This window comes from Pleurodeles waltl, chromosome 4_2 (genome assembly GCF_031143425.1).
Source record: "Pleurodeles waltl isolate 20211129_DDA chromosome 4_2, aPleWal1.hap1.20221129, whole genome shotgun sequence".
NCBI lineage: Eukaryota > Metazoa > Chordata > Amphibia > Caudata > Salamandridae > Pleurodeles > Pleurodeles waltl.
The window spans coordinates 338,622,310-338,643,445 of record NC_090443.1 but is presented as its reverse complement, the minus strand read 5'-3'; the positions used below and the strand labels follow the sequence as shown (position 1 = coordinate 338,643,445).

The 21,136-nt window shown below is 46.7% G+C and overlaps 1 protein-coding gene across 1 annotated transcript; it reads left to right on the top strand.

Moving 5' to 3' along the window:
• The first annotated feature begins 352 nt into the window (after positions 1–352).
• LGALS2 (galectin 2) lies at positions 353–6,095 on the top strand. The gene is made up of 4 exons (XM_069231374.1): positions 353–497; positions 2,048–2,130; positions 4,020–4,179; positions 5,840–6,095. The coding sequence occupies exons 1-4, from the start codon at positions 492–494 to the stop codon at positions 5,984–5,986; spliced, it is 396 nt and encodes a 131-aa protein (XP_069087475.1). The 5' UTR covers positions 353–491; the 3' UTR covers positions 5,987–6,095.
• Positions 6,096–21,136: the final 15,041 nt, after the last annotated feature.

Here is a 21,136-nt window from a genome sequence, read left to right as displayed (position 1 = left end):
TTTCCATTTCGCCTGGGGATGTGCGGGTAGGCATGACACAACTCTAAGCACTGCTGTAGGGAGCTCATGTTCACGCACAGGTTCCTGTTGCCTGGACCATGTTAGTGAGATCCTGCCTTGTGATCACATGGGAGGGAGCGAGGGTCACTCACAGGTGACATTGCTGCACCTCCTTCCTCATCCTCACGCCCAGGCCTCTCCCTGATGTTCGTACTACCAGGCTGTGCCTGGGAGGGTGTGTTGAACCCCCCCACCAGCGCACCCTTTTATGATATCGATTGAGGAAGTTTAGCAAGTCAACAGGTGGGGGTTCAAAGTTCTCCCACTGTTGCAGATTTCTTACGGTGAGGAGCTAATGAGGGGGAGGGATTGTTAATGAGTAACAGGTGGGATATCATCCCAGCTGGTGGTTATAAAGGTGGCTTGGTAGTAAGCACTGCAGCCCAGTACTCATCAGAAGATCCGGAGCTGCTCTAAGACAACCTGCCGCCATGTCGGTGAGTGCCCCCTCATGCAATGTCAATGTAGAGTGGTGGAAGGAGTTATTGTCCGCGCCAGCCTCCACTGAGATAGGAGCCTCCCACTGCTGAGCTCCACTCGCTGCCTCCGTTGAGCTCCAACCCGTGCTGCGGCACACCCCATTGAGAATCAGACCCTCCCCAGGCTCAGTCCTGCCCCCCTTTCTTAGCTCTAGGAGTTGCAATGAGTGTGATGCTAAGATTCAGACATACCCTGAGGTCGCTAAGCTCTAAACTCTGCACCCCTTAGATCGGGACCCTGTTGAATTCCAAACCCCACAGAGCTCCTGATCCTCCCACGAAGTAGCTCCAGGCATGGAGAAGCTGACCTCCAGACCCTTTCACAACTATCCTCTGCACCCTAAGGCTATTGTAATCGTCTCCCCCCCCCCCCTTGGCTGAGCTCCAGACTAGCATGGGGGAGACAGCCTGAACAATGACCAAACCAATTATTGGTGGAGATAGCGGCTTACAAGGAAATAATTCCTAGCACTACAAGAGCATCTGCAGCCCTGGCTTCAAAGCCTTACAGACTAATCTAAACAATAAAGCTAACAGAAAAATCACTCCTTCCAGTGCCTGCCCCCAAGTGACCCATCCTCTTGATCCTACCGACCTCTCTTCCCCTGCAAGACCAAAATCAACCTGCTCTGCCAGTCCTAAGAGCAATCTTTATTCTGTCATCTCCTCCTAGTACTTAATGTCCCTTCATCCTTCCCAATCATTCTTAGATGTCCATCCCTTTAGTGCCCCACTTCAATGACACATGATGGGTGACACATACATTGTACCACTCACCGAAAATGACAGGAGGAAGGCTTAATTTCTTAGCTTAACCCCGGGGCTCCCATCTCCTGGCCCCACTGAGTATCAGACCCTGCTGACATCCACACTCTAATCTCAAAGAGCTCCAGACCCCATCCTGCAGAGCTACAGACATCTCCCAGCTTAGCTATGGGCCCCTCACATTGACCCCTGGACATTGCCTTTGTTGAGCTCTAGCCCCCAGCCCATCAAGCACCGATATTCCCTTTTTGGAGACCTAGACTTCCCCTTGCTTGCAGACTAGTTATGAGCCACACAGCGCAAGCACAGACAATCTGCGCTTAAGCTGTGTGGCCCATAACACTAGTGCAGTGAGCGCTGCTCTGCTCAGGGGCTAGCAGAGTTTTGGGCCAAACTCCGTGCTCCAAGCAGAGCGCGGAGTGCCAAAGACTCCATTGGCTCTGCCAGTGGAGCAGAGCTCACCACCAACCCTTAGTCTCAACCTTTCATGTATAATTCAATATTTTTCAGTCACATAGGGCTTGAATTAGCAGAAATTGGGTAATAAAATCCAAAGTTATTCCAAACAAGGGCCCCCCAAATATTTCTTGCCTAATGGCCCCCAAATCTTTTAACTGACACTGTGAATGGGAGGAGGCTGAGGTTCATAGGATGTACTCATGGACTATGAGACAGGTTGGTGTAAATGTGAGGTTATTCCAGCTGCTATTGTAGTGACATCTGAGACTCTGGTTTGATTGCAGGAGAAGTTTGAAATGGTCAATCTGGACATTAAGCCAGGAGAGTCGGTGAAGGTGAAGTGCAAGCTCCCCGGAGATTGCAAGAAGTAAGTGGGGCACCAGGGTGGGGGGTGCTAGGTATGCAGTTTAGAAAGTTGTGGGATGGAGGTGTTGGATCAGGAAAATATGCATTGGATTGGGCAATTACACCTAGAGAAAAGCGCATGGAAGAGGAGTAATTACCTTGGTTTGGTGGGGCAGTGCCATGGGAATGACAATACTAAGTGTTCTTAGGGATTAGTAGGGGAGCAGTTAAAGTCCATCCTTTTGAGACTCTTCATGGGGCTACCATTGTTGCCCTTTGCTCTTGAGAAAGTTCTACTGAGCTATCTGCCTGGTTATTTGTGATTCTGGTGAGAAGCAAAATTGATGACTCGTGCTCTATCGCATTCTTCTCCACAGACCTGTTTCCTCTAATTTTTTCCACATGAATGGCATTTCCAAGATGGCAAATTCATCCTGGCAAATGTCTTTCATGAAAAAACTAATCTTGTCGCTGTACTTCCTCTTCCCTGTTGAACTCAGTTTTATCTTTCCTTTTTGTCTAGTCTTCTCTTTTTATTCTAAACAAAGTGATTTTCCTCATTTTGGATAGTCTCCAAAATAGAAGCCTGGTGTTCTCCATTTTGCTTTTCCTTCCAAATGAGGTAAAACCATTTGCCTGACATTCAGAGCCCCTAACCCCTCTCTTCCTTCTGTTCAGAAGCTTCCAATAGAAAGCAGAGAAAACTGTGCTATAAGGGAACCTTCCCTGGGAACTCATTATACTGACAAGTCTACTAAAAGAAAGAAAACACAACATGGTAGTCCACCCAACCATCCCCTGACTGTGGCTGGCCACCTGGCAAGCCTCTCTAGTGTTGAAGCCTAATCTGATGCCAAGCTGGCACCTCTGAAATAGTTCAATGCATACGTTTTCTGGAGTGTACTGGCATTTCTCAGCAGAGGTGTTTTTCGTGCTTTTTTTGTAAGAGAGCAACTGTTGGGGCCAAAGTTCTAGGAAGAAACCTTCTGCCTGTACTTCAAAATGTCAGGGCTGCAGAGTACCAAACTTTAATAGTCTTGATTCCACCTGACACATCCTTCATCCAGCACCACACCCTCCCTGCCGGTTGAACTCACTCTTACGGATTCCTTTTCGCCCCTGCTTTCTCCCTTTGTCACGTGTATTCCATCTTTCTCTTCCTCCTTCTTTTCTCCTTTCATGTCTAACTCTTGCTGTGGGTCAAAGTCTGATTTTGAAAACAACGACCGCCGATGGGCCCACCTGCACCCACAGGATCCAAAAAGACAATGGGTGCAATATTTTTATTGGTCAGGAAAATTCCCCCTCACCACACGGAGGCAGCAGCACAGAGCTCTTCATCACTGCAGACCTGCCAACTTCACCAAAATCCTCACAGTGTGAAGAGGGGGCGTGGCTTCGTGCCGAAAAGCACCTAAGAGGCACTTTTGCCGTCACCCTGGCCCCAAACCCCCTCCTTAAAAATAAAAAAAATAAAAAGGCTTGCTGAGGCTGCTGCCCATGTCCTGGGGGTGTTTTCACGCCCATTAATGGACATCAGCAGTTAAAAGCCTCCGAAAACGACTTGAGAACCACTGTTTACAGTGGTTTCCAGCTCATTTTCCCTGCCACTGTGTGATATTGGATCCTCACCAGGAGACCCTGTGAGGGAAGCTAATATCATGTGTCACGCGGTGGCACCATGTGAGTTGGCAGGCCGCTCACTGGCTGCTGGGACTGAAATGGGAAATCCCTCACTCTTCAGCACTCACCCTCACTTCTCACTCCTTCGCCCTCACTCTTTATTTTTCACTCCTTGTCTCATAAGTGTTTGCCGTTGATATCGATTTGCTGTTGGTTATTCATGGGATAAGGTTGCTCACAACTTGGCGCTTACATGATTTTTTTCCCTCCCATCCATCTACATCAAAGTTTCTCCATCAACTTGGGCAAGAATTCTTCAGACGTAGGTCTGCACTTCAACCCCCGCCTCAATGACAGTGTCATTGTGTGCAACTCCAAGCACAGCAACAACTGGCAGTCCGAGGAACGCAGCAACCACATGTGCTTCCACCCAGGGTCAGAGGTCAAGGTGAGTGACGTGTGTGTGTGTGTGTGTGCGCCGGCACGCCCGCTCACACCTTTGCATGGAGAGAGCTGGAGGGAAATACAAGTTAGAGTCCAAACTCAGTTGTACACTTTTCTGTTGCAAATTTAGGAATCTCGAGAGGTCTGCTACTGCATTTAGGGCCACATGTACAAAGCATTTAATTAGTTGCAAACGGACCGGTTCTGCGAATCGGCCTATTTGTGACTAGAAAAATGTTTTTGGGGATGTACAAAGCCCAAAATTTTAATTCAGTAACTTGTTACTAAATCGCAATTTGGGTTTTGTAATTCGGGTATTAGGAAGGGGCGTATTCAGGGCGTCCCTTCCAAATACCGAATCTGGTATAAATGACTGTTTTGCAACGCTGAATGATGTCCGAAACAATTGCAGTTAACACCAAGTTAGACCCTTCCCATTTGTGAATAATAGCAAAAATATTTTTTCAGAGCAGGCAGTGTCACTGCCTACTCTGAAAAAATGAAAAGAAAACTTTTCATTTTTCTTTTTGAAATGCATCCCATTTTCCTTCAAGGAAAACGAGCTGCATTTAAAAAAAAATGCTTTATTTAAAAAGAGGTCAAAGACATGGTGGTCTGCTGTACCCAGCAGTTCACCAGCCCTGTGAGTGCGGCCATTCCCAATGGGGTCGCAAATTGCGACATACCTCATGAATATTGATGAGGTAGGTCATTTGAGACCCCATTGGGAATTGAAAACAATGTACTTAACACTGTTGTACATTTTGTTTTGCGACTCGCAATTTGCGATTCCCAAACGGATCACAAATTGGGAGTCACAAAACAAAAGATTGTACATCTGGCCCATAACTATTTCTGAGACTGATAAAATGAGTACCAAGTTGTTTGGAAAGCAGTACTTATGTAATATAATTTGAAAGGTGTTCTAGATTCTGTAGGAAATTAAAACATTTCTCAGTCTTCACAAGACCAAAAACTTTGTGTTTTGTCTGGCCCCAGTCACGCCCCTAGTAAGACCTTGTTTGCTCCAACTCTCCTCTCCCATTTACTACAGCTATAGTAAAATTTCTAGTAATGCTGCTTGCTCTGTCTCTAGTATCCCTGCTAGCTCCTCTTGTAGTAACCCTGCTTGTTTTGCCTCTAGTAACCCCGCTTGCTTCGCCTCTAGTAACCCCTCTTGCTCTGTCTCTAGTACCCCCACTTGCTCCTCCTGTAGTAACCCTGCTGGCTTCACCTCTAGTAACAACTCTTGCTTTGCCTCTAGTAACCCTGCTTGCTTTGCCTCTAGTAACCCCGCTTGCTTTGCCTCTTCTAAGTCTGATTGCTCCGCCTCTAGTAACCCCGTTTGCTTTGCCTCTAGTAACCCGCTTAATTTTCCTCTAGAATCCCTGTTTGCTCCACCACCAGTAACTCTGTTTACTCCACCTCTGGTAATGCTGCTTGCTCCACCTTTAATAACCACTCTTGCTCTTCCTCCATACACCCCTGCTTGCTACATCTATAATAACCCTGCCTGCTCCATTTCCAGTAACTCCACTTGCTCCCCCTAAGTGAATCTGCTTGCTCCACGTCCAGTAACTCCCTTTGTTGTACTTCTAGTAACACAGGTTGCTCCGCTTTAGACATGCTTTTTCCTTCATTTCTCTCTCTGGCTCTGCCCACAGATCAGCATCAAGCACTCTGGTGACAAGTTTGAAATAAAGCTGCCCGACGGCCACGAGATCTCCTTCCCCAACAGGCATGGCTACGACAAGCTCAGCTACATGTCCGTCAAGGGTGATGTCAAAGTCACCTCTTTCAAGTACGAGTGAGGGCTTCTGTTTACGCATTGCCCTTCTCGCCTCGAGCCCAGTGCACTGTACCATGCAACTCACACTCGTAATAAAGATCCCAACAGGGATGTCAATTTTTTGTACCATCTTTTGGCGTCCATCTTAATTCTTTGGACTGAGGAGGCCTTCCATTTTCTAGGGTCTGTGTCCTCAATGCTTGTGAAGGAAGTTGTGTGTGGGAAGGATGTCGCAATCATCAATGCTGTTGCTACTTCCATCTGAGTTTTACAAATATTGCAGTTAATAGTAGAAAATCTACATCCAATGGGACAATACTGTGAGAATCATTTATGGCAGACAATATTTCGGACCACAATATTCTGACCTACAACTCTTCCCTCGCTGAAGCTTCTGGGGTTGCTGATATCAGACTGCGCTGCATAGGTGCAATGTCGCTGCATATCTGTCTATTTGTTCAATTGTGTTATGTATCAATGTGAAGCAGATTGACAGCATCTTTATGGTAGTCTGAGGCCATGCAGACATTAGTGTTGGACTGGCCCTAGGCTTTCTGGCACTCTCAGATGGGCCAATGTCTGGGCTGTTTTTTCATCCCGTCACAGGAGTGCCAGACTGCCAGAAAGATTGAAAGGTCAGTTCAACACTGGTAGGCATAAAGGCATACATAAAAATAGTAGGATACAGAAAATGCAGAAAGTAGCAGAAAATAGTATGAGAAAAGTGCCTCAAAGGAAGTGAGTGGGGAGATGACAAAATGAGTGCAGGGTGTGACACACCAGAGGGCTCCCTAGTCACCAGTGGGCATATTTATAAGAAATGACACGTCCCTATGTTGTAGCAGCAACGTGTCAAAATTAGTTACGATGAGCAGGAATATGTTACAACACCATGGATGCACCATATTACAATATGGATCACCATGGAGCAAGGACCTAAGGTGCATCAGAAATTCTAACACATCTGTGGGAAGTTTGCGGTAAACTTAGCCCTAAAAGTAGCGCATCGCTGAAGTTGGACTCACAACTGACGCAACTTCAGTGAAACATCAAAATTTAGAGGTGCTGCGTCAGTTTTAATTGACACAATTAGCCTATTGTTTGATGACCAATGTAAAATACTATAAAATGGTGGAATATAACCTTCTACATTTTACATTGGTCCTGGATGTTAGAGGTTATGCATGCATTATGTATATGTGTCACATTAGAGTGGGCACAGTGTACGTATGTGTAAGTAGACACCTGAGTATGTGTGACATAGTGAGTGACGGTGTAATGTAAGTGAATACAAGTATATGTTGGAATGTGAAGTTGCAATACGTGTATTAAGTACCTTATGTGTGTGCTTACCTGTTGTCCTTTGCAGTACGCAGGCCTTGACCTGAGGACTCCTTCCTCTATAGAGAAGTGACAATCTTGAACTGACCCTTACAAAAAGTACACAACGTCACATTGCCTTGCTGCAGTGGATGACGAAATTATAGGTGCATGGTTTCAGCTCAGTCAAGGGGTCCTACAAAATGATTCTCACATGTGTAGACCCACTACTAGTAGATGGGTAGTGAAATACAGACATATTCAAATGTGTAAAGTGACTTCAGCTGGTCAGATTCGTATTGAAAAGCCACTCTGTCATTTTTAAGCCTGGCTTAAGGAGGCGTAGGAATTTTGAAGCATTTTGGTCTCTGCGTGTCATTAGTCGCCAATGCGTCACTTTTCTAAAAACTTGTAAATATGGATGTGTCAGTTCTGTGTGGGATTTTAAGAAGGAACGCCTACCTTGCATATGATTAATGCTACCTGAGGCAGCCGGTTGTAGCACAGAAAAAACCGACACAGGACAGAGAAAAGTGACACAAAGTGCCTATGGAGTCACTTTGTAAATATGGAGCACTGAATGCACCATCGCTGTGTCAAACAAAATGATGCAGCGGTGGCGCAACCTCCGTGTAAATATGCCCCCAGGATTCTTGGAAAGTGCTTCCACTGACTCACACAGTGCCTTTCACACGTGTCATCTCCAGTTTAATTCAGTGGGGTAGCAAGGTTTCCATCATCACTGGTGCAAGCAACCCCCCCTGTCTGCTGTTTGAATATTAAAATACAGTCATAATAGGGGCCCCAGTACCACTGCACCTGCTGCACTATTAAAGGCTATGCTCATGATTCAATTACAGCCCAATTGTACTAAAGACATTGAAGACAGACAGGTTGTGCTGTCCTGCATTCAACTCTCTCTTTGGGACACAAACTCTCGCAAATGTGACCATACACCTCACAGACACAGCTCACCAGGGTTCATTACTAAGGAATGGCTCGGGAGGTTGGCATCGAACATGGCAGACTAGGGCTATTCCGCACCAGGCTGTGTGAGATGACTCTTCTTGTCCATGGACTTTGTCAGATGAGTTAGTCTCTCGAGTGGTGTTTGAAACCACTGGCAGACCACACCGTGTGCGTAGCATAGAGGCTTCTGGGAACTCTTTCATCGGCTACTCTTGTGAGCGTAGCTGCACAGCCTTTCTAATACAAACCTACGGCTCCCAACCCCTCCTGCGCAATATTTCACCTTTAACTTCTGCCCCATCCAGTAATCCCCAACCTCCAATCGCCACCTTCTAAATTATTCAACTCTAACCACAAAACCAGACCTCTAAACCCAGCTGCAATCACCAATTCCCGACTCCAAACTCCTACCTCCAATCCCCACCATTCCTATTCTTCAACTCCATCATCAACCCCAACTTCAGCCCTGCAACAACCCAGTGCTTTCCAACCTCCAACCCTTCTCCTAACGCTTGTCCTAACCACAAAAAACAGCCTCCACCTTCCCAGCCCTTTATTATCAATCTAATGTCCCATCCCTTATCCTCAATCTACAGCCCACACTTTCACCAGCTAACCCACCCTCATCTCTCCACCAACGTCCAAACCTCAACTCAACCCCTTTAATGGAAGACCACAGTGCGGCCCCATTCTGGGTAGACCAAAGATGTTTGCAACAGGACAAAAGCGTGGTTGGTGTGATGGGCACTTATGTGCCCTGGTAACTTCAGTATATGGTCTGGTAGAGTCTGAGGGCAGTGTGGAGTGTGTCGACTAAGGGCATCACATGCTCACGCCTTTTTCCTGAAGGGTTTAAGGTCACGCTGGAGGATTTAGAAAACCTAAAAAGGTAGGCTCTGATCTGGCAATGACTCCTGGCAAGCGAGGGCTGTGACCATAGCACCACACAAGGCTGAATGTGACCAACAGAGAATGGCGGATGAAGCCAACACACACGGGAGGTAACAGCCAAGGCACATATGAGGACACAGGCAACACCTGCAAGACCTGAGCTGGACCATAGGGGGTGCTACTTCACACACAGGGGTGGCCTTGGCCATCAGGGATGAAGGCGTGGTCACCACAGAGGTGCAAGATTGGCCATTAGCAGCAAAGGGGAAGCCATATCCAACAGAATGGTACACCCAGCCAGCACATGGGCAAGTCTATACTTAGTATGCAATTATGGGCGTCCGTAGGGCGGGGGCAAGGGGATGCGCTTGCTCCCCCACCCTGGATTTAGGTACAGCCTGGTTTGCAGGCTCATAGTGCAGAATAACATTACACTGCCTGCACTAGTACTGTACTAAAATTATGGCTCCCCCTTGAAAAAATATTCTGTGGACAACCATGTATGCAAGGGACGTCACAGCTAACGACACAAAGAAACACTCCGGTGTCAGAGAGCCAACAGCCACGGACAAACTGTTGAGGAAACCAACAGGGAGAGAAGAATGGCCAGCACTTGGGCAGAGGGGAGGCCATAGCTAATATGCAAGGAAGCCTCACACAAAAGGGAGGTCCCAACCAGTGGTCGGGCCTACTCTTGCTTAACAAACCTTACACTGCAATAGCTGCATCTTTTCAGATAGCTACTCTTATACCACTATCTATAGGTGAAACATTAACACACTTTAGAATAAGCAGATTTGAGCAGGTTTAAGCAGATGTGGGTGCGCCCACGCAGAGAGGTTGCATCTGTATCAGGAAACAGGAGGAGTGGTGTGAACAGAGCACAGGTTTCTTGGGCGCAGGGCAGAACTGAAAACCAAAAGAGGCCATAGCAAATATGCTCAAAACAGCATTGCACTCTTTCTCTCTTTGCTCTCTCTTTCTTCCCAGCCATCAGTTCTCCCTCCTTTCTCTCACTCTGATTGTTCGTTCTCTCATCCCTCTATCTGGTGCCTAATTTGTGGCAGAACAAGTGCGGGGCTCAAAGCATTGCTCTGAAGCCCGAGGGTGGTGCTCACAAAGGCCATGGTGCCAAAGACCAAGGCGGCGTTCTCTTGATGCCAGCTTATACCTCTTTCATCCACCACCAGACAGTCCCGGCCTCTCTATCTCCTCTTGCAGGCCCTTTCACATTCCTGCGTTCTCCCTTTGTCACTATCTTTGTATTCTTCCTTCTTTTTCCCCTTTTGTGTTTTCTTTCTTTTGCTCTGGATCAAAGCCCATTAAAGAAAATTAAGTGCTGGTCCAATTAATCACTAAGGGGCATATTTACGAGAAAGTGGTGCATCATAGATGCTGCGCCACTTTCCTTGCGCCCCGCTAACAACACCATGTGTGCGCCATATTTATAATATGGCACACGTTAGACCAACAGTGTCAAAAGTTTTGATGCTATTGTGGCGATTTGGTGGATTAGCACCAAAAATCATGGCGCTAATCCACCAACGTCAAAGGAGGCCCATTGGATACAATGGGAGGATCACTTTAACATCTGCCTAAGGCAGGCGTTAAATATGGTGCAGGGAAATCTTGTAAATTTCACTGCGCCAATTTTCTGGGCCTCTTAACGTGGTAACACCCCCCTTGCATACATTATGCTTGGAGCAGGCATAATATGGCGCTAGGGGTTACAAAGTGGCGCAATGCTTGCATTGCGCCACTTTGTAAATATGGCACAAAGAAAATGCCTCCTTAATGCCACATTAGCTTAAAATAATTATGCCACTATGGAGCAGAGGACTTGTAAATATGCACCAAACTCTCTTCCCCTCTTTATTAAGCCCCCTGTGTCAGCTGCAATTAATCGGGATGGGGTGGGGTGTAGGGGAGTTGAGAAAAAGTGGTAGAGGCACCAGCAGAGGCCCTGGACTTCAAATACAGCTCCTAATGCCCCAAGCCCATCAGGGAAATGCCGAACAGAAGAAAAGGCCAATTCTGCCCTGCTTGGGCACCCGTTCGGCATTACACTGCAACATCAGTTACAGGAAGACTGGGATCTGGATTGCTTTGTGCATATTTTGAGGGGAATTTTAACCAAGTATTGTAAGGAACCAAGTACTGCAGTTATTTTCTCTGGAGATAATTAATGCATGACCGACTCGTCCCCCGCCCACCCACCCACCATTTTTCCGAACTGTCTGAAAACCTGGAGCATATTTACGAATGATGCACCACTTTTCCAGCACCCCATTGTGCCCCCCTAACGCCACCATGTGTGCGCCGTATTTACAGTTTGGCGCATCATGTCAGTCGTGTCCATATTAGCATCCTAATTTATGGCTCTAATGTGGCTCCTTGCCGGATTAATGCCATACATAATGCACCAAAGCACAGAGAGGACTATTGTTTTCAGTGGGGGAGTCATCTTAACGTCTGCCTTAGGCAGGCGTTAATAATGAAGCTAAAATGGCGCAGTGAAATCTAGCAAATTTCACTGTGTCATTTTTCTTGGTCTCCCTATGTGGGAACGCCACCCTTACATACATTATGCTTGGCGCAGGCATAATGCGTGACAAGGGTTTACAAAGTGGCGCAATGCTAAGCATTGCCCCTCTTTGTAAATATGGGCCCATATTTATACTTTTTGACGCAAAACTGCGCTAACGCAGTTTTGCGTCAAAAAATTTTGCGCCGTCTAACGCCATTTGGATGCGCCGTGCGGGCGTCAAATTTATACTTTGACGTACGGCGGCGCAACCAACAGGTGGGCGTCAGGATATTGTGACGCACACAGCGGCGTCAAGTCGTAAGGAAAAACCACGTAAAGGCGACGCACATCACCGTGGGCCGATTTACGACAGCGCAATCGTGAAAGCGCTGGTTTTTCTCACGCAATTGCGTCAAATTCTAGCGCGAAAACTGCAGTGTTACCAGAGAGCCAACATGGATCCCAGTGGACACAACAGAGCCCAGGATGATGACAGCAGACCAGGAACCAGCCAAGAGGTCCCACAAACAAACCAGGATAACCAAAAAAAGAAAAGAAAGTGTCGCTTCAGTGAAGAGGAGCAGGAAATCCTGGTGAGAGAGGTGACGGAACACCAGCACCAACTTTTCATTACATCCAAATTGCCACTCAGTAGGAGAGAGGCCATATGGAAGCAAATAGTGGACAAGATCAACAGTGTGGCTGAAGAACGCCGCACAGTCACTGAGTGTAAGAAACGCTGGCATGACTGTAAACGCAGGACCAAAGAGAAAATGGCCAGGAACAGGAAGGCAGCAATGCAGACTGGAGGTGGGAGTCCAGCACAACAGGAGGCCCTGGACCACATGGAGGAGATGGTTGCAGCCGCCATCCCCGAGGAGATCGTCACAGGGATTCAAGGGCAGGACAGTGCAGACTACCAAGACACAATGCACATGCAGGGTAAGTCGCATGGGGAATTATAATGCACTAATGTTAACTGCAACCAGGGGGGGAATACCTACTACACAATGCATGTAAGTCAGCATATACATAGAGTGGCATGGGTAAAGGAGCACAGTAGGGGGGCATGCCTAGCACACACTGAAGCTGGGGCACCACCAAACACAGCAACAAGTACAGCCCCATGGGGACATCCTGTAAGTACAACAATAGAGCCAAGGGAAAGCAGCGACAGGTAGGAAGGCCACTACAGCAAACTCACATCCAGGCACTTGTTTTGTAAAATCTATCCTACAGCAACTAGGTCCCTATCAGTAACCCAGTAGGCAAAGCAACAACTGCAATGTAACTGCCACAACACCTTACAATAACGCCTCTCATCTCTGTGCAGCTACAGTACCAAATGGCAGCAACCTCCCCATGGAATATACATACACAAATTAGGGGGTGACATTGACATCCGCAACAAGTCAGTGTAAAAATACAAACGCACCAGTACACTCAAATGCCCAATGTCCATACCTGACACATACATAAGCCAAAGTAAACAGCAATAGGACCCACACAGCACCAACCACACACACATGCTGCATACGTCAGGGTCCCTCACATGCCTGGATAACAAGGCTACATCACTAATGTCATACTGCTCAGACAACACCTGAGGAGGAGACATAGGCAACTGGTCACTCAAACACACCTGCAAAGTCTGACAAACAAATCGGACCTTCATACGATAAACAGGCTTATACAATCAAACACACATGACCCACCTTCATCTTCAAACATCAACAATGTTTACATCCACACCACATCCAAACATGAACATGCATAGGAAATGGCACGGAACATGTACACTGCATGCAATGTGAATCAAAAGTGAATGGGGCAGGTCCTGAGAGGCAAGTGTGTTGGCAGGGCACTCACAACACCCACAGTCAGTCAATGTGTATTCTGGCAAGTGTAATGTATACTTTGCGCATTAGCCTCAGGCTGTAGGCCTTTCTGCACCTTACCCTGAATGTACTCTTACGCATATGCTCACATCTAAGAGCCTCTGAGCACTTTGCACTACATGCTTCTCATTGGCCTTCCTATCAGGAAATATACCAAATAGCCAGTCCTAGGGTGTTGTTAATAAGTCCAATCACACTGTTTTGCCTACATCTGCACTGGAGTGTGCCAGAACAGATACACTCTGTGCCCCAGTCAAGGATACAGTCTGGTACTTTGCGGATAGATGGGGTAGGGGTTCTGATTTGCCATTCCTGCGTAGGGAGACTATCTCATCACCATGACTTATGACTTATAAAATCACTTCCTTGTCCCAAGACACACAAGAGGGAGTCTCCAAACAGAGAAACACCAGACGCTGCCTGCCTTGCTGCAGATGCAAAACCAGATCACAGGCCATTGCTCAGATATGACGGATGAAGTCTCCCCAGTGATTCAGACAGGCAGGCTAGAAGCTTAACATGCTGTGCTATAAATAGAACAAGCAGAGGGAGAGTACAAACTGTTAGGCACCATGATAGCTTTCGACCAATGTCTTACTCTCCTGCTGACTATTTCAAGTCTACCATGTTGAAGTATTTGGGTTATTGTGGCTCACACCTAAATATAGACAAGTCAGTTGTTCAAAGAGATCATCATATGAAACAAATACTGTCTTTGACTTTTGTGTATGAGTTCATACTGGAAAAGAGTGAAGATGTTGGGATCTGAGTGACCACAACTTCCCTGAAAAGTTCCAAAGATGTCATGCGCTCGGATGTATAATCATTCCTTTGCTGTGGGAGACATGAGCCAATGCTAGTTAGCTAGAGCAAAATGAAAGAATCAGGGTGACAGAGTCAATTAAAAGTGGGTCAGACTCAGTCCATCACACCATTAGCTATCCTGCTGCCTCGTAAGCAAGTCAGCTCAGGTCGGATAATGAGAACACACCCTCGAAAATGTCTCTACATAAGAATAGTTAATCACGGAGGGACTAGTAGGACACAAAGATGCCTATTCACAAAATGTTACAAAGCAACACCTAGCGGCAATTAGGCAGACAAGTCTGGTAGCTCCACATCACACATGTGACACACAGGTGGGCCATAGGCCTACAACAATGCCCATATGAAGGACAGCAGATACCCAGAAAAAAACAGACACCAAAGATAAGGCATCCAAACGCCTGTAACTGTTTGCAAACTTGTTACAACACAGACACACTAATTGTACCCTGTTTCATTGCAGAGGAACATGGATCTCCTGCCGATATGCCTGACCCTGATTTCCCTGATGACATCGATGACAACCCCATCAACCTCTCCCCACAAACCCTCAACATGGTCTTAGGAAGCCTCCAAACCCCACCTTCAGTCCCAAGGAGGAGCCCAGAAGAAGCAGCCACCCCAGTAGACCCACCTGCCACCCCAAATGTAATACCTGCCAGCTCCAACACAGCTGAGGACTCCGACGACACTGGAACCAGCTTTGAAAGAACCGTCGTTGGGGTCCAGCGGGAGCTGGCCAAGGAGGTGCGGGTGGGGATGCAAACTATGGCAGCCAGCCTTGAGAGGGTGCGTTCGTGCATGATCCCTCCTGCTGATCAGACAGCTGTGATGCAAGCACTAACATCGCACATGCAGGAACTTGTAGAAACTCAAAAGCAAATCGCCACAGCTGTCATCCAGTTGACGGAACAACTAAGAATGCAAGCCAGTCAACGGGTGCACGAATGCAACATCGAACCCCTCAGGGCTGACCTGGCTGCCTACCATCGGGATGTGGCTGCCATTCTGAGAAACCAGCAGGCCCTCCTTGCTGCAGTATTGCCCTTCCTAAGTCCACAGGGACTAGCCCCCGGGATGTCTGCCTCCATGTCTTCTAACACTGAGGTGTGTGTTGCCCCTTCACAACCAACAACAACAAGGACAGAGGAGGCAACACACACATCAGAAGAAGAAGACGTGGAACAGATAACCTTCACACGGAGGAGTACCCGGAAGCCCTAGTCCCTGCACCATGGCCTACTCTGACCAAGGTCCTGCGTTTAGTCAAAGCCCAGTTTCTGAACACCTACACTCAATGACTGTTTGGCAATCCACTGTTTGACTTGTCCACATTGCCAGTGAATGTCTCTCTCCTACAATTTGGTAATCCTGTCCCTCTGCACTGACACCTTCTATAGGCTCACCAAGAAATGATGCCCCAGAACGGACTCTGCCAAAATGTTGAATGGACAATTTGCACTACAACACCTGTAAATAAATCGCACTTGCTCACCTATTGTGTCTCTGTGTCATTTCACACTTCAACTGTGCAGTACCTAACTCCAAAGTGGCTGTGTGGCAACCCTGTTGAATCTCTATACTACTGTCCTGATGTCATATATTCAGATCCATCTGTGCATTGGCCAGGATTGCATCATAGCCCTACCATACTGAGGGAAATAACTGAGGAAGGAACTAAGCACACACAATCATGCTGTGTTGGTCAGAATGATGCACCATCTATCGCTATTCCAGAGAGCAAATGGTGTCTGGGAAATGTAGGCTCCATGCAAGACTTAAATAAGAATGGATGCCGCTTAATGTAATGAATCGTGTACAAATCACACTGCATTAACTTCCCTTACAGAGTAGGCTTCCATGAAGGAAATTCATGCTGCTTCAGTACACACATGATGTAGCTCAGCAATGAAAGCAGCAATACATGAGTGTGAACAACTCCTCATCTACAAAGATCTCCCTGAGCTTCACACTGCTGTCCGACCTAACAATTAACCCACATTGACATGTAATGAAGCACTCTTTGTGAAGTTGAACACATATCATAACAAAAGCTTGGTGTACAATGCACACTACCAATGGGGAGTCTCCCAATTTGAGGATACTTAACAAGTGAGCACACGGGTAGATGGGATGTTAAACATCCATTCCCAGGGGATGCTGAGCATAGGACACAAATGTCACACTAAATCATTCTGCAACATGGATGTCAAGGCCATGATAAAGTAGCACCTAACGCATCAAGTAAAGGGTTAACAAAATATTTATTTATATCTAGTACTACAAGAGGCAACTAAGGGAAAGGTACACCTACACTAATCTAACCTGACTACTAATAACCCACAACTGTCCCTATCTAACCTAAGCTAAACTTACTCTACACATGTAACGAAACGATCTAAACATCAACCCCCCACCCACCATTATGAGACAGGACACATGCAGGACAAAACATACTAACCTACACACATACTACACTATCCTAAACAAGCAGATATTTTTTTTTTTTTTTTTTGTTTTAAATTTTTTTTTTTTTTTGTTTTATTAAACATGAATCCCAACATTGCCCCCCACCCACCCACCCACACACAAATATTTGAGAAAAATAACAAGGACCCCCCACCCTCTTCCCTAACACTAACTAAGCTACATACCTATCCTAATCCTAATACTAATCCCCAAAGCCCAACTAACAGGAGAAAAAAAGGAAAGAGGTGAGAGGGGAGGGATAAAAGTTTAAGAGGGCAAACGAACTAGACGTTTGCACTCCTTAGTGTGCGCCTGATGTCGCGGACCCGGGTCTTTACATAGTTCATGTCATCAGTCAGGTTGTCCACCTTCCTTAAAAGTTTGTCCACTTTCTGGGACAATGCCTGGAAGGCTGCAGGGTCCACGGGAGGGTCTGTGGGGAGGGTTTGTGTGCCAGCAGAGGTCGAGCTAGTGGCAGCTGTTGGTGGGACATGTGACTGTCCTGCTGCCAGCACACGGCTGGGTCCAGGTCGTGCTGCATGCGGCGGGTCCATGGCAGCCGAAGTAGATGGGACCACTGGGCCAGACCTGGTGGCTGTGTCGTTGGTGGCTGTAGGTGGCACACTTGTTGGAGGCTGTGGTGTGGCCCACCACGCCCCGGAGGCCCTTTCGGAGTGATACCTGCGGCCCATCCGCCGATACCCAGACTGCACCTGCAGGATGTGCCTGTAACGGATGGCACGCCGCTCAAAATGGATGCGATCGGCCGCCCTCATGTTAGCAGCTGTGAAGAGAAAAGGCAGATATTTACCTTTGGCTTTGCATTGGGTGGGATAGCACAATGGGTTATTTGTACATTACTAGAAATGTATAGGTTGCAGCAATTGTCACAACATAGTTCACAGAAGGGCTCAGAGGAAGTACATGTGAAGCATGCATACATAAGGGCATATCACACCTAGAATATCCAGGTCTCTACATGATGGATGACATCACCCTACACTACTCATCCTAATCATCCCTACGGTTTTGTACATCATGGCTGCACCTCTTCCGCATACTTACTTCACTACATATGTCACTATATGTGATAACTATCACACTCCTCACTCTAAGCCATCTGGAATTGGTTGTGTGCTAAGATTGAACCAATGGGCTATAACCCAATGTCTACACTAGGGACCAGATGTAGGAAGATGGGAAATGGGACGAACAATCTGCAATGCAGAATGGGGTATCTGACACCGTCTGTGAGTTGCTATGGGGTTGCTAAGAGCCACCTCATTTACATCAATGATGTGGGTTGCAAGTTGCTCCACCTTTGCAACTATGGGCACTCACGGGGATGGAGGCCTGCTGGGAACAGCAGACCTCCATGTCCGTGACCGCTTGGAAATAACGCAGAACATGTTCCCCAAGTGTAGGCCGTTTACCTCAACGGGAAATGAGCAGCACTTAGAAATAAATTACGACAATTTCAATATTGAATAATTTAAGGCACTTAGGCCCGTATTTATATTTGTTGTTGCGCCGCATTTGCGTCACTTGTTGACGCAAAAGCCGCGCAAACTTGCAAATTCCAATTGTAATTTGTAAGTTTGCGCCGTTTTGGCGTCAAAAAGCTGGGCAAATGTGGTGCAAAAAAATTATAAATACGGGCCGCAGTGGTCCCAAGGACCACTGCCTGTTTTGTACAGGATTATTTTGGTACACTCGGAAAGGTGATGGGTTACAATGGGGACCCCTTACTGCTAGCAAGTGGGTTACCATCCACTTAAAGTGGATGATAACTGCGACTCACTTAGCAACCACAAACTCCATTGCAAATGGACTTGCATACCACTGTCAGTTGCAAATAGGACTGGAAAAAGCCTTCATATTTAGGATTAGGAATAAAATCTCCCATATATTTTCATGATCACCTAATACATTTCGGAATAGGAAACAGATGTTTGCAACTCACACACAATAATTATGAGTTTATCAACTTGTACACAGTTTGGCACATCTGGCCCTAGGTTCTGACTCACGACACAAAAGGTGTCAAGTAAGTGTGAGATACTGGTTGCTACAGTCCAAGGTAGCCTGTTTCACATTAACATCCCAGTCGTTGAGGGTGGTGTGGGAAGAACAACCACCAATCCCATGTGAAATGCACACCCAGGAGTGTATTGAACGTTCACCAAGTATGTGCCTTCACACACAAGACCTATGAATGGCTAGCAACACGTTGGACTTAGGCAAACATTGTGACATCCATGGACCACACATGTCACAATGATATGACTTTTGCCAACATGACATACTATCAGTGAGGCATGTTTTACTACACACACAGAGGAGGTGGAACACCCATTCTCATGATTCAACAGAACACATAGGCCATTGCACTCAAGTCACACACACTCCTAGTTCAGCTTGTGTAAGTACATGCCCCCGGAAGATCCAACCTACAGTGTGCACAGTCCATCCTCAACTAGGAAGATGCACTTTTCATCACAGCCATGTGCCTAAGCTATATGGGAGAATGTCAGTCTGATATGCAGACTCAGTTCATGTCAAGTCCCCGACCAAGTCTTACTTTGACCAGTGTATTCTAAGTAACTCATCCCATTCCCCATTGCGGCCCAACTGTAATGTCCTACAGCCCCTCAATCTCAGAGATGGCTAGGTGTTGCTTAACAGAAACATAAGTCCAATTTGATATCACACTAACACGACAATGGCAATGAACGGCCAGCGCATCACATCATGATTTCTCTTGAACACACAGTAGTCCATTTTGCGTCATTGGCAAATAAATATATCAAATAGCACTCAGGCAACACTCACTGTAGGTATCGGGGTCGTCGAAGTGTGCCACCTCTCCCACGGTGTAAGGCTCTGGTCCACCTGTAAAGCATGACAGGAAGAATGTACTCAGACTGGGTGGACTGACAAAATAATTCTGTTACAATGACACTGTGAGAATATGACATGGTAATGATACACTTTCACACATGCTCATACTGCATGTATGAGTTTGTATTCAACATTAACATTGGATGATTCTCCTGCTACAGTTACACACCCTACTACACACATGCAGTGGCCAGGACAGTCAGGTGTCGTCCAAGTTTACTCACAATAATTATGCCCCGACAATATTGTTATCCAAACATCTCAGCATGTGCATTCCAGAGAGACATCCAGACACTTGTTCCATGAGGACTGCATGACCACTCACAGTCAAACAGCCTATGTGGACATGTTCAACACACAGCAACCACACACACATGTGACATATCTGTGGAAAACATATCTGACTTCATGTGACGTGTATAAAACACACATGTATATCATCATCATGGGATTCAAATCAGATTTCGAGCGATGGGGTCTACATATGTAGGTATGTTGTTTCGACATGACTTACTCATTGCCCATTATGACATGTAGAGTACAAATAGAGCCATTAACGTGTTGCTTGTCTGACACAAATGCTACACTACATTACATACAGCTACAGCCATCTGGTATGTGTAGAACAACTGAGCCATCTGACTGCTAGCATAGGTCTTCATACACATTGTGCAACACGTACACATTAGGGCACATATGTAAACATTAGTAAGGCAGCATTTGCATCATTGCATCACGCAGAGATGGGCCACACCTGCCAAATACAGATATATGTATTAAGTTTCTGCTGTTTGAGGGAGAAAAAGTGTAGCCAATTTGGGGATATCAATATATATTGACAAGGGCCTAGGTTTCCCTAGCATTACACATAGGCAGCTCCTTATCTAGCAGATTGGGTAACATTCATCACATGTTCACACACAGATTACTATCATGTCCATGTAATTGATTGCTACTCACCAACAGGGCCACCAATCCTGACTCCCAGGTGGTCCAGCAGGTCCTGTTCCCTCGTGATCAGATCGGCCCAGCGGTGTTTCAACTGATGGACATTCCGCATGGTCCCATGGACCCGGACCATGTGATGGCGCACCTTCTCCCAGCGAATTTTCCGGGCCTCCGTATGATACCCCTGTATCACACGGCCCCCAGCCTCCAGCATCAGCGGGAGGAAATGGCACACTAGCCAGATAAATCCCCCCAATTCATCTTCGCCCATCCTGGACAGGCGAGGCCTCCCTGACATTATGACTGATGACTAACAGAAAAAATAAAGTAGGAAATGGGGAAAGGTAGAGGTGTGAAGTTAAGAAAAGGAGAAAATAGCCCAACTAACCCCAATAACTACCCTAGCCACAACAGACTCCCACAG

Excerpts from the sequence above, each read along its gene's own strand:
- LGALS2 (XM_069231374.1), top strand. Across the intron at positions 2,131-4,019 it reads CTCCCCGGAGATTGCAAGAA|TTTCTCCATCAACTTGGGCA; the intron begins GTAAGTGGGGCA and ends TCTACATCAAAG. Across the intron at positions 4,180-5,839 it reads ACCCAGGGTCAGAGGTCAAG|ATCAGCATCAAGCACTCTGG; the intron begins GTGAGTGACGTG and ends CTCTGCCCACAG.